Below are 15156 nucleotides of genomic sequence, written 5' to 3'. Positions count from 1 at the left end.
CACGTTCATGTGCCAGTATTCTGAGAGATGTATCCAAGATATACAGCCCTCAGAGTGTTTAAAAGAAAACTACAAATATTCATCTCTACCTTTAGCTCTTTGTTATCCTCTAGATACTTTGGCGTATTTTAGTAGTAGAGGGAAGAAAAAGCCATCTTGAAACATTCAAAAGGAGTACCTTTCTTTAGAAATTACAGAAATTATTTCATTCAGGTCTAAAAATGCGTTCTATTTTGATATTGTAAGTACTTGCTTTTTTGTGTCATAGGCAAAGCATGGACTTGATGAAAAGAGCCTGAGAAAAGTGCTTTTGTGTTTATATAGTGCAGAAGTAAGGAGCGCAAAAATAACTTAAATATGCATGTACCTAAATAGTCCCAGCTTTCAAGGTAAACTTTCTGATAGATGCAGCAAAGAATGGGATGCCTTGCATACTTCCCTCTGGCTGATTTTAGTAGTGAGACTGCTATTCTATCTTACTAAAATATTTGAGAAATTCCTTATGAGTTGGTCAATTTGGCATTAAGACTCCTTCCAGATTGTAGGTCAGGAAAGAACTGCTCCTTTTTTTAACCTTAGAGTATCTTTCTGAACTTGCCTACAACAATGTGATTCAAATAGTGGAAAATTTTTAATTTTAGAAATCAGAATGACATTGATGGAGTTCACTTACCAGACAGAAGTGGGTTTTGGTTCAATCCATTGAATCTGATTAATACAAGTTGGCCATTATCAAAGTCCTGAGTTTTGTAGACACCATGACTAGTGAAAGTTATTTAAATTCATTTCTTACGTGAAGCACTACTTTCAAGATAAAAAATAATTTAAAGTAACAACCCAGTAACAAGCATAAGAGACTGTATATTAAAGAGAACACCAACAGGCAAAAGTTACTCAGTTACTGTTCCATGCAAATTGATATATGCAGATTTTTTTTTAATTTGCATAAAATTCTGTGTAGAGGATTGGAATTTTCTACTATAAATATTTTCTTTTTCTTCCCCAAAGTGCTGTTTTCATGCAGCATAAAAGCCTAAAGCATACTTTAACACCATTTTTAAAACAAAGCTGTGATTGTGATACTCCGACAAGAATGAATGTTTTTGAGTGTCTCATAAGTTGCTTAAATTACATGAGATTTTTTCTCTCGTTTCTAAAAATATGATATTTACTAGCAGGACACCAACATCCATGAATTTTTCTTTTGCCTTTCCCATTTTGTTAGTGCTTGTTTTATGAATGCCAAACAATGGCAAAGAAAAAAAATGTGTGCCTGCAGTCTGGAATAAAGTACCAGGCTGTTCTCTTCCTTTCTTCTAGTTTTTTGTAGGGAGTAATGTAAGACCTGTAAGGGTTTATTTTATAGGATTGTGGTCTACTGGGAGGTTAAATCATTATAATTGATATTTTAAGCAAATGGAAGGAACAGTTCCTTAAATGCTTGTAATGGCTGCTTAGATTTGTAATGGGATATTCTAAGAATGCCACTGTGTTTAGAGTCTCCTCTAAAAACCCAAAAATACCCAACCAAAAAAAAACTTTCACAAAAAAACCCAAACAAAACCAAAAACCTCCTTCTTGCCTACTTGTGTGCAGAACTCAGAAGTTCTTAATGATTTTTTATGCTGAGATCATGGCTTTAGTAATGTCAATTTTTTAGGGAACTAAAAATGTTAAATTTTAGCATATTCAATACATCAGCAGAGTCTTGCAGTGTAGTTCAGCTATATATTTCAAAATTCTGAGGCAAACAGTGTTATACTAAAGCGGGTTCTTAGCAGGCATTATTTTTCTTCCATTCTATCACTGGGAATAACTTGTCTATGTATCAGTAGGAAGTTAAGAGAGGTTAACTATTTGTCCAATGCAAAAAGTTTGTTTTTGAAGCAGTAACTGAAGTAATGCTTGTATAAACAATTAAGATTCACAAGGATTTGTTACAACCCTTCTTTTTTCTTATCCAAAGCATACCAGTGTTTTAGATTATAAAAATGTAACTTTTATTCCACTAATATTAACTTCTGAATTCCTTTCAGCTACAGGTTGATATTTACATTTTGCTAAAAGAAAATGTTTTGCATTTATTTTCAAGGCTTGGATGGCTTTGCTAACTATATTTTATGCAATATTTCCACAAGTAAAGTTAGAATTACTGCCAGCTCTTGATTACAGAAAACTTTCCAGAGAGACTACAAATGTTTATTAAGCAAAACAAAGTAACTTTTGTAGTCTCTGTGTTCCATCTATGTCTCTTTAAGTATAGAGCTAAATAAGCAGTCATCCCTTAAATTCTGTATGCCTCTTTCTTAATTTCTTTTTCTCTCTTCACAGGGAATATTGGAAATTCCTTCTTTATTGATCCCATTTTGGGTATGATATAAAATTGCCAAGGAATTGGATCGTAGTAACCAGGAAGAATACAACCTGATGGTAAAAGCTACAGATAAAGGACATCCTCCAATGAGTGAAGTGACCTCTGTGCACATATTTGTTACGGTTTCTGATAATGCCTCACCAAAATTCACGGCCAAAGAATATTCTGCAGAAATCAGTGTAAAGTGCCAATGTTGGCAGTTTTGTTGGAATGGTTGCAGCATACAGTCAGTCTTCTGTAGTTTATGAAATAAAAGATGGTAATACAGATGATGCCTTTGCTATCAACCCCAACTCAGGTGTCATCGTTACTCAGAGATACTTGATTTTGAAACTTTGCCTTCTTATGTTCTAACTGTGCAAGGAACACACATGGCTGGCTTGTCCAGTAACACAACAGTTTTGGTTCATCTTCGGGATGAGAATGAACAATGCACCAATTTTCATGCAGGCTGAATATACAGGACTCATCAGTGAATCAGCTTCAATTAACAGTGTGGTTTTGACTGACAAGAATATCCCGTTAGTAATTCGAGCTACAGATGCTGACAAAGAATCTAACGCTTTGCTTGTTTATCAGATTGTTGAACCATCTGTCCGCCAGTATTTGCCATTGATTCTAGCACTGGTGCCATTCGGACAGTAATGAGTCTGGACTATGAGGAGACAAATATTTTCCACTTTTCAGTGCAAGTCCATGACACGGGGATACCACGTCTGTATGCGGAATATGCAGCTAATGTTACTATTTATGTGATTGACATCAATGATTGCCCTCCTGTGTTTTCAAGGGAGCTATATGAGACATCCATTCTGGTTCCAACTTATAAAGGCGTGAAAGTCATCAGCGGTAAATGCCACTGATGCAGATTCAGGCGTCTTTTCCCAATTAATTTATTCCATTATTGAAGGCAACATTGGAGAAAAATTTTCAATAGACCCTAAGACTGGAGATGTACAGTACAAAACACGACTCAGTTAAGAAGCAGATATGAATTGACCGTGAGAGCATCTGATGGCAGATTTGCAAGCACTGCATCTGTAAAAATTAATGTGAAAGAAAGCAAAGCAAGCCAGCTGAAGTTCACACAGAGTTCTTACTCTGCAACGGTGCAGGAGAATTCCACAGAGGCAAAAACAATAGCTGTGTTGTTACTGCTATAGGGAATCAAATAAATAGGCCTTTGTTTACCATATTCTAAATCCAGACAGCAGATTTAAAATAAGCCAGACTTCAGGAGTCCTTTCAACAACGGGAATACCATTTGATCGCGAACAGCAGAATCTTTTGATGTGCTCGTGGAAGTGACAGAGGAAAATAAACCATCAGTTGTTGCACACATTGTAGTTAAAGTCACAGTAGAAGATGTAAATGATAATGCTCCGTTTTTGTCAGTCTTCCATATTATGCTGTTGTTAAAGTAGACTCTGAAGTAGGCCACGTTATTCAACGTGTGACAGCAGTAGATAAAGATGCAGGCAAAAATGGAGAGGTGCATTACTAGCTCAAAGAACATCACGAACATTTCCAAATTGATCCCACTGGCGAAATCTCCCTGAAGAAGTTGTTTGAACCAGACACGCTAAATAAGGAATATCTGGTAACAGTAGTGGCAAAAGATGGAGGAGACCCTGCATTTTCAGCTGAAGTTAGAGTCCCAATTACAGTTATGAGTAAAGCGATGCCAGTGTTTGAAAAGCCTTTCTACAGTGCAGAGATACCAGAAACATTCAGCTCCACAGTCCTGTGGTACATGTACAAGCAATCAGCCCTGAAGGACTCAGGTGTTCTACAGCAATCACGGCTGGAGATCCCTTCAATCAGTTCACTATCAACTTCAATACTGGAGTTATAAATGTTGTTGCCCCTCTTGACTTTGAGTCTCATCCAGCCTACAAACTGAGTGTCCGAGCCACTGACTTCCCTGAATGGGGCACATGCTGATGTGTTTGTAGACATAATAGTGGAAAGACATCAATGATAATCCTCCTGTGTTACAGAGCAGTCTTACATTGCAACTCTTTCTGAAGCATCTGTTGTTGGAACGTCTGTTGCTCAAGTGAGCGCCACAGATGCCGATTCTGGAACCAACAGGGGGATTTCCTATCACTTGGTTGAAGATAATAGTGGAAGTCATGACTACTTCCACATAGATAGCAGCACTGGGCTTATTCTTACAGCAAGAACTTTGGACTATGAACAAATGAGCAACACAAGTTACTAATTAGGGCCGTAGATGGTGGCATGCTGCCCTTGAGCAGTGATACTGTTGTAACTGTGGATGTAACTGATCTCAATGATAACCCCCCTCTTTTTAGCCAATTGCTTTATGAAGCTAAAATTAGTGAACTGGCTCCTCGAGGACATTTTGTGACATGTGTGCAAGCCTCAGATGCAGATAGTTCAGATGTTGACAAGCTGGAGTACTCCATTCTGACAGGCAACGATCAGAAGAATTTTGTGATTGACAGTAAAACTGGCATTATCACCATCTCAAACCTACGCAGACAGACACTGAGATCACATTATAATCTTAATGTGTCGGTTTCTGATGGTGTCTTCAGAAGCTCAGCCCAAGTCCATATAACTGTGATCAGTGCCAACATGCACAGTCCTGTCTTCAGCCAGAATGAGTATGAGGTTGAACTAGCTGAAAATGCTCCTTTGCATACTTTGGTTACTGAAGTTAAAGCGACAGATGAGGACTCTGGTACCTATGGCCATATCACTTACCACATTGTAAATGACTTTGCCAAAGACAGATTTTATACAAACGAGAGAGGGCAGATATTTACCTCTGAAGAGCTTGGACCGGGAAACCACAAGCAGAAAAAGTAATTGCCATCAGTTTAAATGGCCAAAGATTCAGGAGGGAAGTTGCTTTCTGTACTGTTAATGTAATTCTTACAGATGACAATGATAATGCGCCTCAATTCCGAGCAACAGAGTATGAGGTGAATATTGGGTCTGATGTTCCGCGGGGTACCTCGGTCATCAAAGTCTGGGCTTCTGATGCTGATGAAGGTACAAATGCAGACATCACATATTCTATTGAAGCAGAGTCCGAAAATGTAGAAGAAAATTTAGAAATTGATTCATTGTCTGGTGTAATTACTACAAAAGAAAGCTTAATTGGTTTGGAAAATGAGTTTCTTACTTTCCTCGTTAGAGCAATTGATGGTGGAACCCCCCAAAAAGAGTCAGTTGTTCCTGTCTATGCCAGAATACTCCACCAGAAGTGCCTCCTCCAAAATTTCAGAACCATTTTATTCTTATACTGTTTCTGAGGACATTCCAATTGGAACTGTGATAGATGTTATCAAAGCAGAGCATAATCAGACTTTAGTATATAATCTGATTAAAGGGAACACTCCTGAAAGCAACAGAGATGATTTTTTTGTCATTGACCGACAAACTGGAGAGTTGAAACTTGAGAAGAACCTTGATCATGAAACAACAAAGTGGTACCAGTTCTCAGTTCAAGCACAGTACACAAGTGAAGATTATAATGTTGTCTCCTCAGTAGAGGTAAGCATTCAGGTAAAAGATGCGAATGATAACAAACCCATTTTGGAGTCCAACCCATATGAAGCATTCACTGTAGAAAACACACCAGCTGGAACGAGAGTCATACAGGTTAAAGGAACTGACTTAGATTCAGGACTCAATGGGCAGGTTACTTACAGCTTGGATCCCTCTCAAGAACTAGAAATTTTGGATTCTTTTGCCATAACATGGAAACTGGCTGGATTACCACTCTAAAAGAACTGGATCATGAAAAACAAGACAAATACAAAATCACGGTGGTTGCATCCGACCGGGGTGAAAAAATTCAACTGTCTTCCATGGCTGTGGTTGAAGTGACTGTCACAGATGTGAATGACAATCCTCCACGGTTCACTGCAGAGATTTACAAAGGAACAGTCAGTGAGGATGACCCTCCTGGTGGGGTGATTGCCATCCTGAGTACAACAGATGCTGATACAGAAGAAACCAATAGACAAGTCTTTTATTATATCACAGGTAAATATTGGGTAATGTCAGAATAGCCATCTGAGTAGTGCTGGGAGATAGGAGATACAGCTTAATCTTTGAAAAAATTGGAAAGCATTTGAAACCATAGAGCTGCAAAGAGCGAATGTGTGTGTTTTAATATGAATATTAAAACTTCAGTGGAAAAATGAGTTTTAGTTGGCTTTGTTTCACGTGTGCCTTGCTTAAAATGCCTTTCTCTGTATTATTTATACAATTGAATTTGATTAAAAAACTATACATAGATTAGTGATGTAAAGAAATGAAAGAAATTTTACAAAATAATAGACTTACTTTTCAGTGGAGTATTGTTCTTATTTAGCATATGTCATGATAGGATGTTTTTCTATAATGCTACATGAATCTCTACATTAGTTTTTATGGATCTGTTGGCCACAGTTGAATTGGTTGTGTGAACATCTAACAATTCTGCCTGGGAAATGAAGCTGTTTCCTCATAAAGCCAGAAAATGGCTGCTTGTTTGCAATTTTTTTTATTATTATTTTTAAGCTCTACCTTAATTTTGAGAGAGTAACAGTAGAAATCTCCATCCTTAAATATTTTTTATTTTTTTGTATTTCAGGAGGTGATCCTTTGGGACAGTTTGCTATTGAAAATATACAGAACGAATGGAAGGTCTATGTCAAAAAGCCTCTGACAGGGAAGAAAAGGATCATTATCTTCTAAATATTACAGCTACTGATGGGACCTTTGCAGCTAAAGCTGTGGTGGAGGTTAAAGTCCTAGATGCTAATGATAATAGCCCTGTTTGTGAAAAGGTAGGCAGAGTCTTGTATCTTCCATTACCAGCTGCTTTCATACATAGAATTTACATTTTCTCTAAAATTGCTTCTCAGGAGACTGACGAAATAGCTATTCCTTTAAGCCAGTAACAAAATTTGGACTATTAAAATAGAATGCTGTCAAATAAAAGACACTTCACAGACAGATCTTTTAAAAATCTGAAGACAATTCATTAATAATCAGTGGGTATTTGAGAGATATAAGGAGAATTGTAGTAAATCGCTCCTGTGTTAATGCTTTTCCAAAAAGAAGCCTGTAAAGCTGCAGCCATCATCATTTATATCCTTTATTTTATGAAAGAAGCAAAGTTTTAAAGAAAGATTAATCCCATTGCTTAGTTGAAATGTGTGTGTATTTCCTGGCGTAAAAGAGTTGAAAAGAATGGAACATTACCCTGCAATTGCAGTCAACAGCACCAAAAATCTCTAACCCATAAATGTTTTCTGCTTACGAAGCTGTCTACCTGATCAGATTTTACAGTCTGCAAAAATGAACATGAAAAACAAGGAATAGAAAAAACTCAAGAAGATAGCCCTGAAAGATGTTTTATTGCCTCTTTTGGACTTTTCATAGTTGAACACAGATTAGAAATTACCAGGTTGAAATCTTCCCTTGTACTAGGAAAAACAAGTATACAGTGAACATAGGGTTCCTTTTCATGTTTCTGTTGGTTACTTCTGTGTAAATGGTTGCAGTTATGCACACTGGCAAGTCAGTATTTTCTTTTTTTTTTCCTTTATTTTCCCCTTTGTTAATTTTGTGTTACAAGACTTAGTACTTCTAATGTAGTGCACATTCCTGACATGGTTGAGCTGTAAGAGTGCTTAGTGCCATAAAATTCTGAATCCTTTTTCTTAATTTGATCTACAAGCTTTTGTGTCATTAAAAGAGTAGATATCAATTTTTTTATAAACTGAGACAGACCTAGAAAAGATGATCCACCAAAAGACATAAAAATAAATAAGCAAAAATTTTTAACTCCTATTTTGGGAACACATTCCATTACCAGTTTATCAGGTACAAGTGTTTTGAGTTCTGAGCAATGCAGTTATGTTCAAAAGTCCCTATAGCTGCAGTATTAAATAATAATAATAATAATAATAAGTGTGATGTGATTCATTAGAAAGCCATACTCTTTTCTCTTAATTTTCAGTTATTTAATCATCTGGTTCACACTGTATGTTACCAACATTCAAACAGAATATTATTTTCTCTTTTGTTCCTTCTTCCCCTCCCCTTTCCAAGCTCTGCTTACTTTGGATGTTCAGTTTTTCACTGTAACTTTGAAATCTTGCAGACTTCATATGCTGATTCAGTTCCTGAAGATGCCCTTCCTGGCAAACTGATAATGCAGGTGTCTGCTACAGATGCAGATATTCGTTCCAATGCAGAAATTACTTACACTCTGCATGGCACAGGAGCAGAAAATTCAGACTCAGCCCAGACACAGGTAAAATACTTTTTACACTATACAAGAATCCAGTCACTTCATTTTATAAAATGTTTTGCTGTTACATTCACACATAAATGTCAGTCGTTAAAATTTCCACTTAGGGATGGTTATTGTACAATGGTTTAAAATGTGAGTTTCTACTGCACAATAATAATATATATTGAATAAAGTCGGGCAAAAGGCAAGTATTTAATATATGAGGAACTAAAGTGTAAACAGGGTAATTGCCCTGAAGCCAGAAACTTCCATGCTGAAGTGACTGGAATAAAAGTATGCCATTAATTTTGCTCTTTTTTTATATTCACTGTAGTAGTAGCAATAATGGTTTGTAACTGAATATATCTTCATTCAGATTCTCTTTGCCATCTTTTGTTTTGGAAAATTAAACGGGATGAGGTTGGATGAAGCAACAAATTTCCTTTCCATAGCAAACACCAGAAGTGCCCCAGTTTTACTGGAATGAGATTAAGTCAAATTTATAAATGAGATTAACTTTTAACTTGCTTCACTTTGATCTTCATGGCTTTTGTGTGTTTTGTATTACAATATAGGTCACAGTTGTTGCCAAAATCCTGTACTGTGCAGGCTGCAGTAGACAGGCAGTAGGAAGGTAAACAGTGTAGAAAAAATGAAATAAGATGAATGAAAAAATGAGAAGAGATTAGAAACTTCCAGTGACAAATGAGAAGGACCTTACTTCATGTGTTTGGGAGGTTGTTTTTGGCTTTGAATGTCACCTGTTGTGACGTGCTACTGTGTTGTAACAGAATTTGAGAATTGGTAGGACTAGAATATTCACAAAGAATGTTTCACAATACTTTTTTGAACTGTTTATAAGAAGACTGTGGACTACACATAGTAGTATCCTCTCATGTTTTCTGTCACTTTAGAAAGAAAGTATGTGTTAGAGTAAAGATCTTATAGTGAATAGCTCTGTTTATTCATGGAATATTAGAGGAGGAAATACCAATAGCTATGGAAGTAATACAACTAAACAGCCCAGGAAAACCAGGCATGCATTTAACCTTGCATTTTTTAAAAGCCAGAATTCTAATATTTTCATTTTCTTTCACAAACACACATGGATTTTGTCTGTATACATATTCTCTCTCTGCACTATCAGAGAGTTTAGCTAATTTCTGTTCAAAGAGCATTAGAAAAAAAAAATAAAGGGTTTTAGTTCTTAATCTTTGCAAGCTGAAAAGGCAGGTCACTTTTATGCTTTCCCAAAGTGGAGTTCATTTATGCAATCCAGCTGTTCACTTAGCCACTGATGCAATCACTGTGAAGAAGAAAATTGTTGTTTAGCTTTTCTGATTTTAGGGGGAAACATGTTAGGGGTACTTAAGCCTTGCAACTTGCATCCACTTATGTGTTATGCTGTTTATAGGTGAACTGAGAACATTGATGGCACTCGATCGTGAGCAGCAAGCAGTTTATCATCTTCTAGTGAAAGCCACAGATGGAGGGAGGAAGATTCTGCCAAGCAAACATCATCCTAACTCTGGAAGATGTGAATGATAATGCCCCAGAGTTTACAAGTGATACTTACTCCATTACAGGTTTGAAAACACAGAGCCTAAAAACCCTTCTGACAAGAGTGCAGGCAGCAGATGCAGATGCAGGTATGCATTTCCTTGACTGATACTTTTGTCCTCAGACTTACAGTATTAGTTCTGTAGTTTTATCCTGAGAAGTGTCAAGTATTTCAGTAGAGCTGACAGATGTCTGATGGACTCCTGAGAGATATATTTGGTCTACTAAATCATTTAACCACCTGACTTGCACGTGGGAGTAGCTTGGAAGACACTCCTATAGTGTCTTTGCAAAAAAGCAGAGAGAGAGGAGAAACAAAATGTAGGGTATTTTAATGTCATAAGTATTATTGTTGTGTTTGATTAGGTTCATCCTTTCACTCCTGAGGTAAGTAGTAGTGCTGTCAAGCATATCTGTTCATGTAAATGGGCATTCATGGATTTTTGAATGTGTGCTTCTCAGGACAGCCATCCATGATCAAACCATCAGGAAAACCCTGATTAGCTGTAGCTTTATGTATTGCTGTTAAGATTTCTACTGTCTCTTTGTCTTCATTGTTCAGTTACAGATATTTAAGTGAACATGAAACTGAAAATGGCGTTAGAAAGAGTTTGTTAGTAAGGCTTTGTTGTAAGGAACACAACACAAAAGTGTTTTTAAAAGTGTGTGATTTTCACATCTTGTCAATTTCTTAATCAAATAGTGTTAATGAATGGTTGCTTCAGTCTCCTAAACAACTGCCCTGCTTTGTTAAAAAGCTAGATTGCTCATTTGGAAGGTAACAGACAGATGATTTTATACTTCACTAGTCTTCGAGGCTCAGGCAGACCAAAATCCTTGCTCCTAAAATCTATAAGGTTTTTGTTGCTTTATAAAGAGATGTTGCTAGAAATTATGCTCCTGTTAATTTTGAGGCATGATTCTAAATAAACATACTGGTTTTGAGTCTAGTTAATTGATGCAGCCTGACTCACCTATATCCTTCTCTGTTACTACAAGCTTGCTAAGCAGATTCTGTTCTTACAAAGTTATAATTACATTTATATTACAATTGTTTCATATTAACTAGTGCTGTAACTGAAGCAGAACCATGGTTCATGTTTTCTGTATGACAGAAAACCAGTGCAGTGAAGTGTTAGCTTAAATTTTTTTTTTGAAGAAATTCTCCCCTTCACAGGAGACTTTTTACTCCTTCTGAAATTTACTTTTAACATGAATGATAATATTTGCATGCACGTCTTATTTCTGTGGCTATCAGATGAATTATTCCCTTGTTACGTACTTTAAGGGCTGCTTCATACTTGAAAATTGTTTTCAAAATGCAGGGTTGAACCGCAGAATCCATTATGCACTGGTGAACTCTGCAGAGGGGCAGTTCTCCATTGATGAATTCTCTGGAATCATCCGTTTGGAGAAGCCTTTGGATCGGGAATTACAAGCTGTCTATACATTAACCTTGAAGGCTACAGATGAAGGTTTACCTCGAAGACTGTCTTCCACAAGTAGTCTGGTTGTTTCTGTTTTGGATATTAATGACAACCCACCCGTGTTTTGAGCACAGGGAGTATAGTGCAAGTGTATCAGAGGACATTTTGGTTGGCACTGAAGTTCTCCAGATCTATGCTGCAAGCAGAGACATTGAAGCCAATGCTGAAATCACATACTCAATAGTCAGTGGGAACGAACATGGGAAATTCAGCATCGATTCAACAACAGGTAAGAGGTTATTACAGCTCTGAATGTACGTTAGGCCAAGCAAGCACAATGCCATACTCATTTCCCCTCCATAGTTCAACCAGGTAATGTACAATTTATATGCATCATCCTGGCTGTAAAGTTGCTGCTGCTGTCTTTCACCCATTTTGCAGCGTGCTTACTAGAGGAGTGCAGTAAAATGTAGAATAGGAGCTATATTTGTCGCTTCTATTATTAGATTATTACTTGGATTAGATTCATTCATCTGGCAAGAGTAAGGGTTTCCTAACTGGAAATTCCCCCCACTCTGGGGGCAGGCAGGTGGAAAGGCATAGATCTGTAATGAGGGACATAATAGTCTTTCCACAGAAAGTGTATGATCAGAAGGATGGCCAGGCTTGGCAAAAAGAAGGATTAGAAATAACATTGGTTGGGAAGATTCCGTCATTGGTCCACAAAGGCAGTACTCCTAGAGAACTTTGATATGGCATTAAAGAGAGCTTGGAATAGGAATATTATGTTCAACCATTATATCCAGCATGACGTGTATGATTTTAGGCTTGTATGATAGCATTGAATCTCAGGGACTATTTAGGTTATGTTGAGAATTTTTCACTATTAAAGACAATTCTTTGTTAAAAATCAATAAACACCTCAATTTTGGTTTTGTTTACTTTTGTAGTTCTTTTTCTAGAGCTAGTTTCTGGTAAAGTTGTTTGGGCTTTGGGTTCTTTTGTTGTTTTTTTTTAAATAAAATTTCTACCCCGAAAGTTAATTCTAAGTTGAATTAGAACTGTTAGTAGTTAAATAATTAGTGGTTAATTCTACTAGGACAGTGTAAATTATAATTCTACTTATTCCAGTGGACATGCTGGTATTAAGGTATATAAGTAGTTTGCCAGGTAAACTTCCCATATTTGAAAGGAGTAAAATGGTTCCAGAAAAACTCATCCAGCAAATCGAGTGTGTATGCTAGGGACTGCACTAGTCAGTTACTGACTTTTAACTAGTCAGTTAAAAGCTCATATTAAAAAATGCAAGCCAAGTTGTTTTAAGCTGTGAACCTTTCTGTTAATGGTAGGAACTTTGCATATTTTTACTCACATGTGTAAAGCATAATCATTTCACTCAGTAGCTCTAACTTTACAGTGACAAATCAAACCCTGAAGAAGCTGTATATTTGCCAGGTCAAAATAAATATTTCCAACACAGATAATACACAGCAGCAGAGTTTGATTGAAGCTTTTTTTTTTTTTCTTCTTCTTCTTCCTAGGAGCCATTTTTATCATTGAGAGTTTGGATTATGAAAGCTCTCATGAGTACTACTTGACAGTGGAAGCCACAGACGGAGGCACGCCTTCGTTAAGTGATGTTGTAACAGTGAATATTAATGTCACGGATATCAATGACAATTCTCCAGTGTTTAGCCAAGACACTTACACTGCAGTAATCAGTGAATATCTATGCTTGAGCAATCAGTTATTACAGTACGTATTGGGGTTTTTTTACCTTGAAATAGTCTGTTGTGGTGATCATGCTTTCAGTTTTGAAGGAAGAAGGATTGATTTGAAGATCAACATCAGTGAATAAATGTTTGCCACTGAGTGAGTTGAAAATTTACTTTGAAAAAGTTTCAGAGTAGGGACTTCAGCTGCTGTGGGCAAGTAGATAATATTTGTCAAATGTTTATGTTCTCCTCGTGAGACCGTGACTTAACTTTCAGAAGAAATTCAGGAAATTAAGGAAAGGAAAATAAGGAAATATCCTATTGAGATGGCATTTCTGTGAACTATGAAATTTGTTAGACCAATAGAGCTGATCTTTAGGCTTAGTTAATCTGGAAGGTGCTAGAGTCTATTTCAGCCTGTTTTAAATGAGACTGTAATGTCCCTTAGGTTATGGCAGATGATGCTGATGGACCTTCCAACAACCACATTCATTACACAATTATAGATGGCAATCAAGGAAATCCTTTACAATTGACCCTACCAGGGGTGAAATAAAAGTGACTAAGCTTCTAGACAGAGAAAAGGTGAGTTTTCTGTGTTTTTATGGGATTAATTTACCTATACATAATTGATGAGCACCATTTTTTTACTCTATTTGTAAAGCATCATGTCATGTTCCAAAATTAATATACTATAATAAAGTGCAGCTTCTGTTTATATCAGTACTTTTGGGAGGAAGAGAAAGGATTAAGTATATGAAGGAAAGCTTTGCTGAGAGTTGTGCTAAAATAATTCCTCCATAAAACAAAATCTGAGTTTGTTATTTGTTTCCTCTTCAGTAAATGTTTTAATTTTTTTTTAATTAATTTTTTAGATTTCAGGATATACCTTGACAGTTCAAGCTTCAGATAATGGAAGCCCACCTAAGCTTAACACAACTACAGTTACATTGATGTTTCTGATGTAAATGATAATCCTCCAGTGTTCTCAAAAGGAAACTATAGTGTTATCATCCAGGTAAATACTAGTGAAGTAATTAAATCAATAATGTTATCAGACTGCGAATTTGTGATTTAAATTTTCTGTATTTTTAATTAAGGTCGCCAGTGAGATTATTTATCAAACAAGTGTTGAGGGTTATAAAATTCTTGTTTGCACGTTATGTAGAGACCTACATTGCAATTGTCAGAATTACAGAATGGGTGAGGTTGGAAGGGGCCACAGTGGGTCGTCTGCTGCAGCCTCTCTGCTCAGGCAGGGTCATCCCAGAGCACAAGGCACAGGATTGAGTCCAGACAGTTCTGAAATATTGACAGTGAGGGAGACTGCAATGACCTCTCTGGGTTATTTTTCAGATTCCTTATGTGTGTACATGTATATATATATATTATACATTCCATTTATGCATAGAACAGTCTTAGAATCATACAAGGATGCTAAAATACATTAAAATTCTGCCATTTCTTTTTAGTCTTCGGAGTTACTGCTTAGAAAAATATCCTTTAGGTACCTGTTTCTGTGAAGCTAGTGTTCTGCACCATGGCACATAGGTTAAGCCTCAATTCCCATTGGGCTCCTCTGGGATCAGCAGCAGTTAGAGCAAGAGTGGAATTTCACTTGGCTGCATACCAATCCTTTGACTAATTTTACACTGTAGGATGGTAACAGTGGGCCACATTCTCAAGTGTGTGGTTCAGAAAACTGCTAAAGCAAAGGCAGCAGGTCAGCATCTGTACTTCTTGTCTTCCTAAATGCAATAGGAAATGATTGGAAGTCAACAAAGGAATTGCATGAAAATGCTTGTAGATTAGTAA

At 36.7% G+C, this 15156-nt stretch overlaps 1 protein-coding gene across 1 annotated transcript in view; it reads left to right on the top strand.

Moving 5' to 3' along the window:
- Window positions 1-15156, top strand: part of FAT1 (FAT atypical cadherin 1) — a 104051-nt gene that overhangs the window by 70258 nt on the left and 18637 nt on the right. Inside the window, 34 exon segments of the mRNA XM_066316915.1 lie at window positions 2332-2378; window positions 2380-2556; window positions 2558-2690; window positions 2693-2802; window positions 2804-2978; window positions 2981-3222; window positions 3224-3323; window positions 3326-3519; window positions 3522-3558; window positions 3561-3650; window positions 3653-3757; window positions 3760-4095; window positions 4098-4294; window positions 4296-4343; window positions 4345-4366; window positions 4369-4575; window positions 4578-5249; window positions 5252-5621; window positions 5623-6101; window positions 6104-6397; window positions 6990-7058; window positions 7061-7185; window positions 8508-8631; window positions 8634-8660; window positions 10054-10130; window positions 10132-10288; window positions 11525-11748; window positions 11750-11915; window positions 13168-13350; window positions 13353-13381; window positions 13790-13865; window positions 13868-13926; window positions 14217-14286; window positions 14289-14359. Coding sequence (XP_066173012.1) covers window positions 2332-2378; window positions 2380-2556; window positions 2558-2690; window positions 2693-2802; window positions 2804-2978; window positions 2981-3222; window positions 3224-3323; window positions 3326-3519; window positions 3522-3558; window positions 3561-3650; window positions 3653-3757; window positions 3760-4095; window positions 4098-4294; window positions 4296-4343; window positions 4345-4366; window positions 4369-4575; window positions 4578-5249; window positions 5252-5621; window positions 5623-6101; window positions 6104-6397; window positions 6990-7058; window positions 7061-7185; window positions 8508-8631; window positions 8634-8660; window positions 10054-10130; window positions 10132-10288; window positions 11525-11748; window positions 11750-11915; window positions 13168-13350; window positions 13353-13381; window positions 13790-13865; window positions 13868-13926; window positions 14217-14286; window positions 14289-14359 — 5492 coding nt within the window.

Source organism: Sylvia atricapilla, chromosome 4 (genome assembly GCF_009819655.1).
Source record: "Sylvia atricapilla isolate bSylAtr1 chromosome 4, bSylAtr1.pri, whole genome shotgun sequence".
NCBI classification, from domain to species: Eukaryota; Metazoa; Chordata; class Aves; order Passeriformes; family Sylviidae; genus Sylvia; species Sylvia atricapilla.
This window is presented reverse-complemented; position numbering and strand designations above follow the sequence as displayed.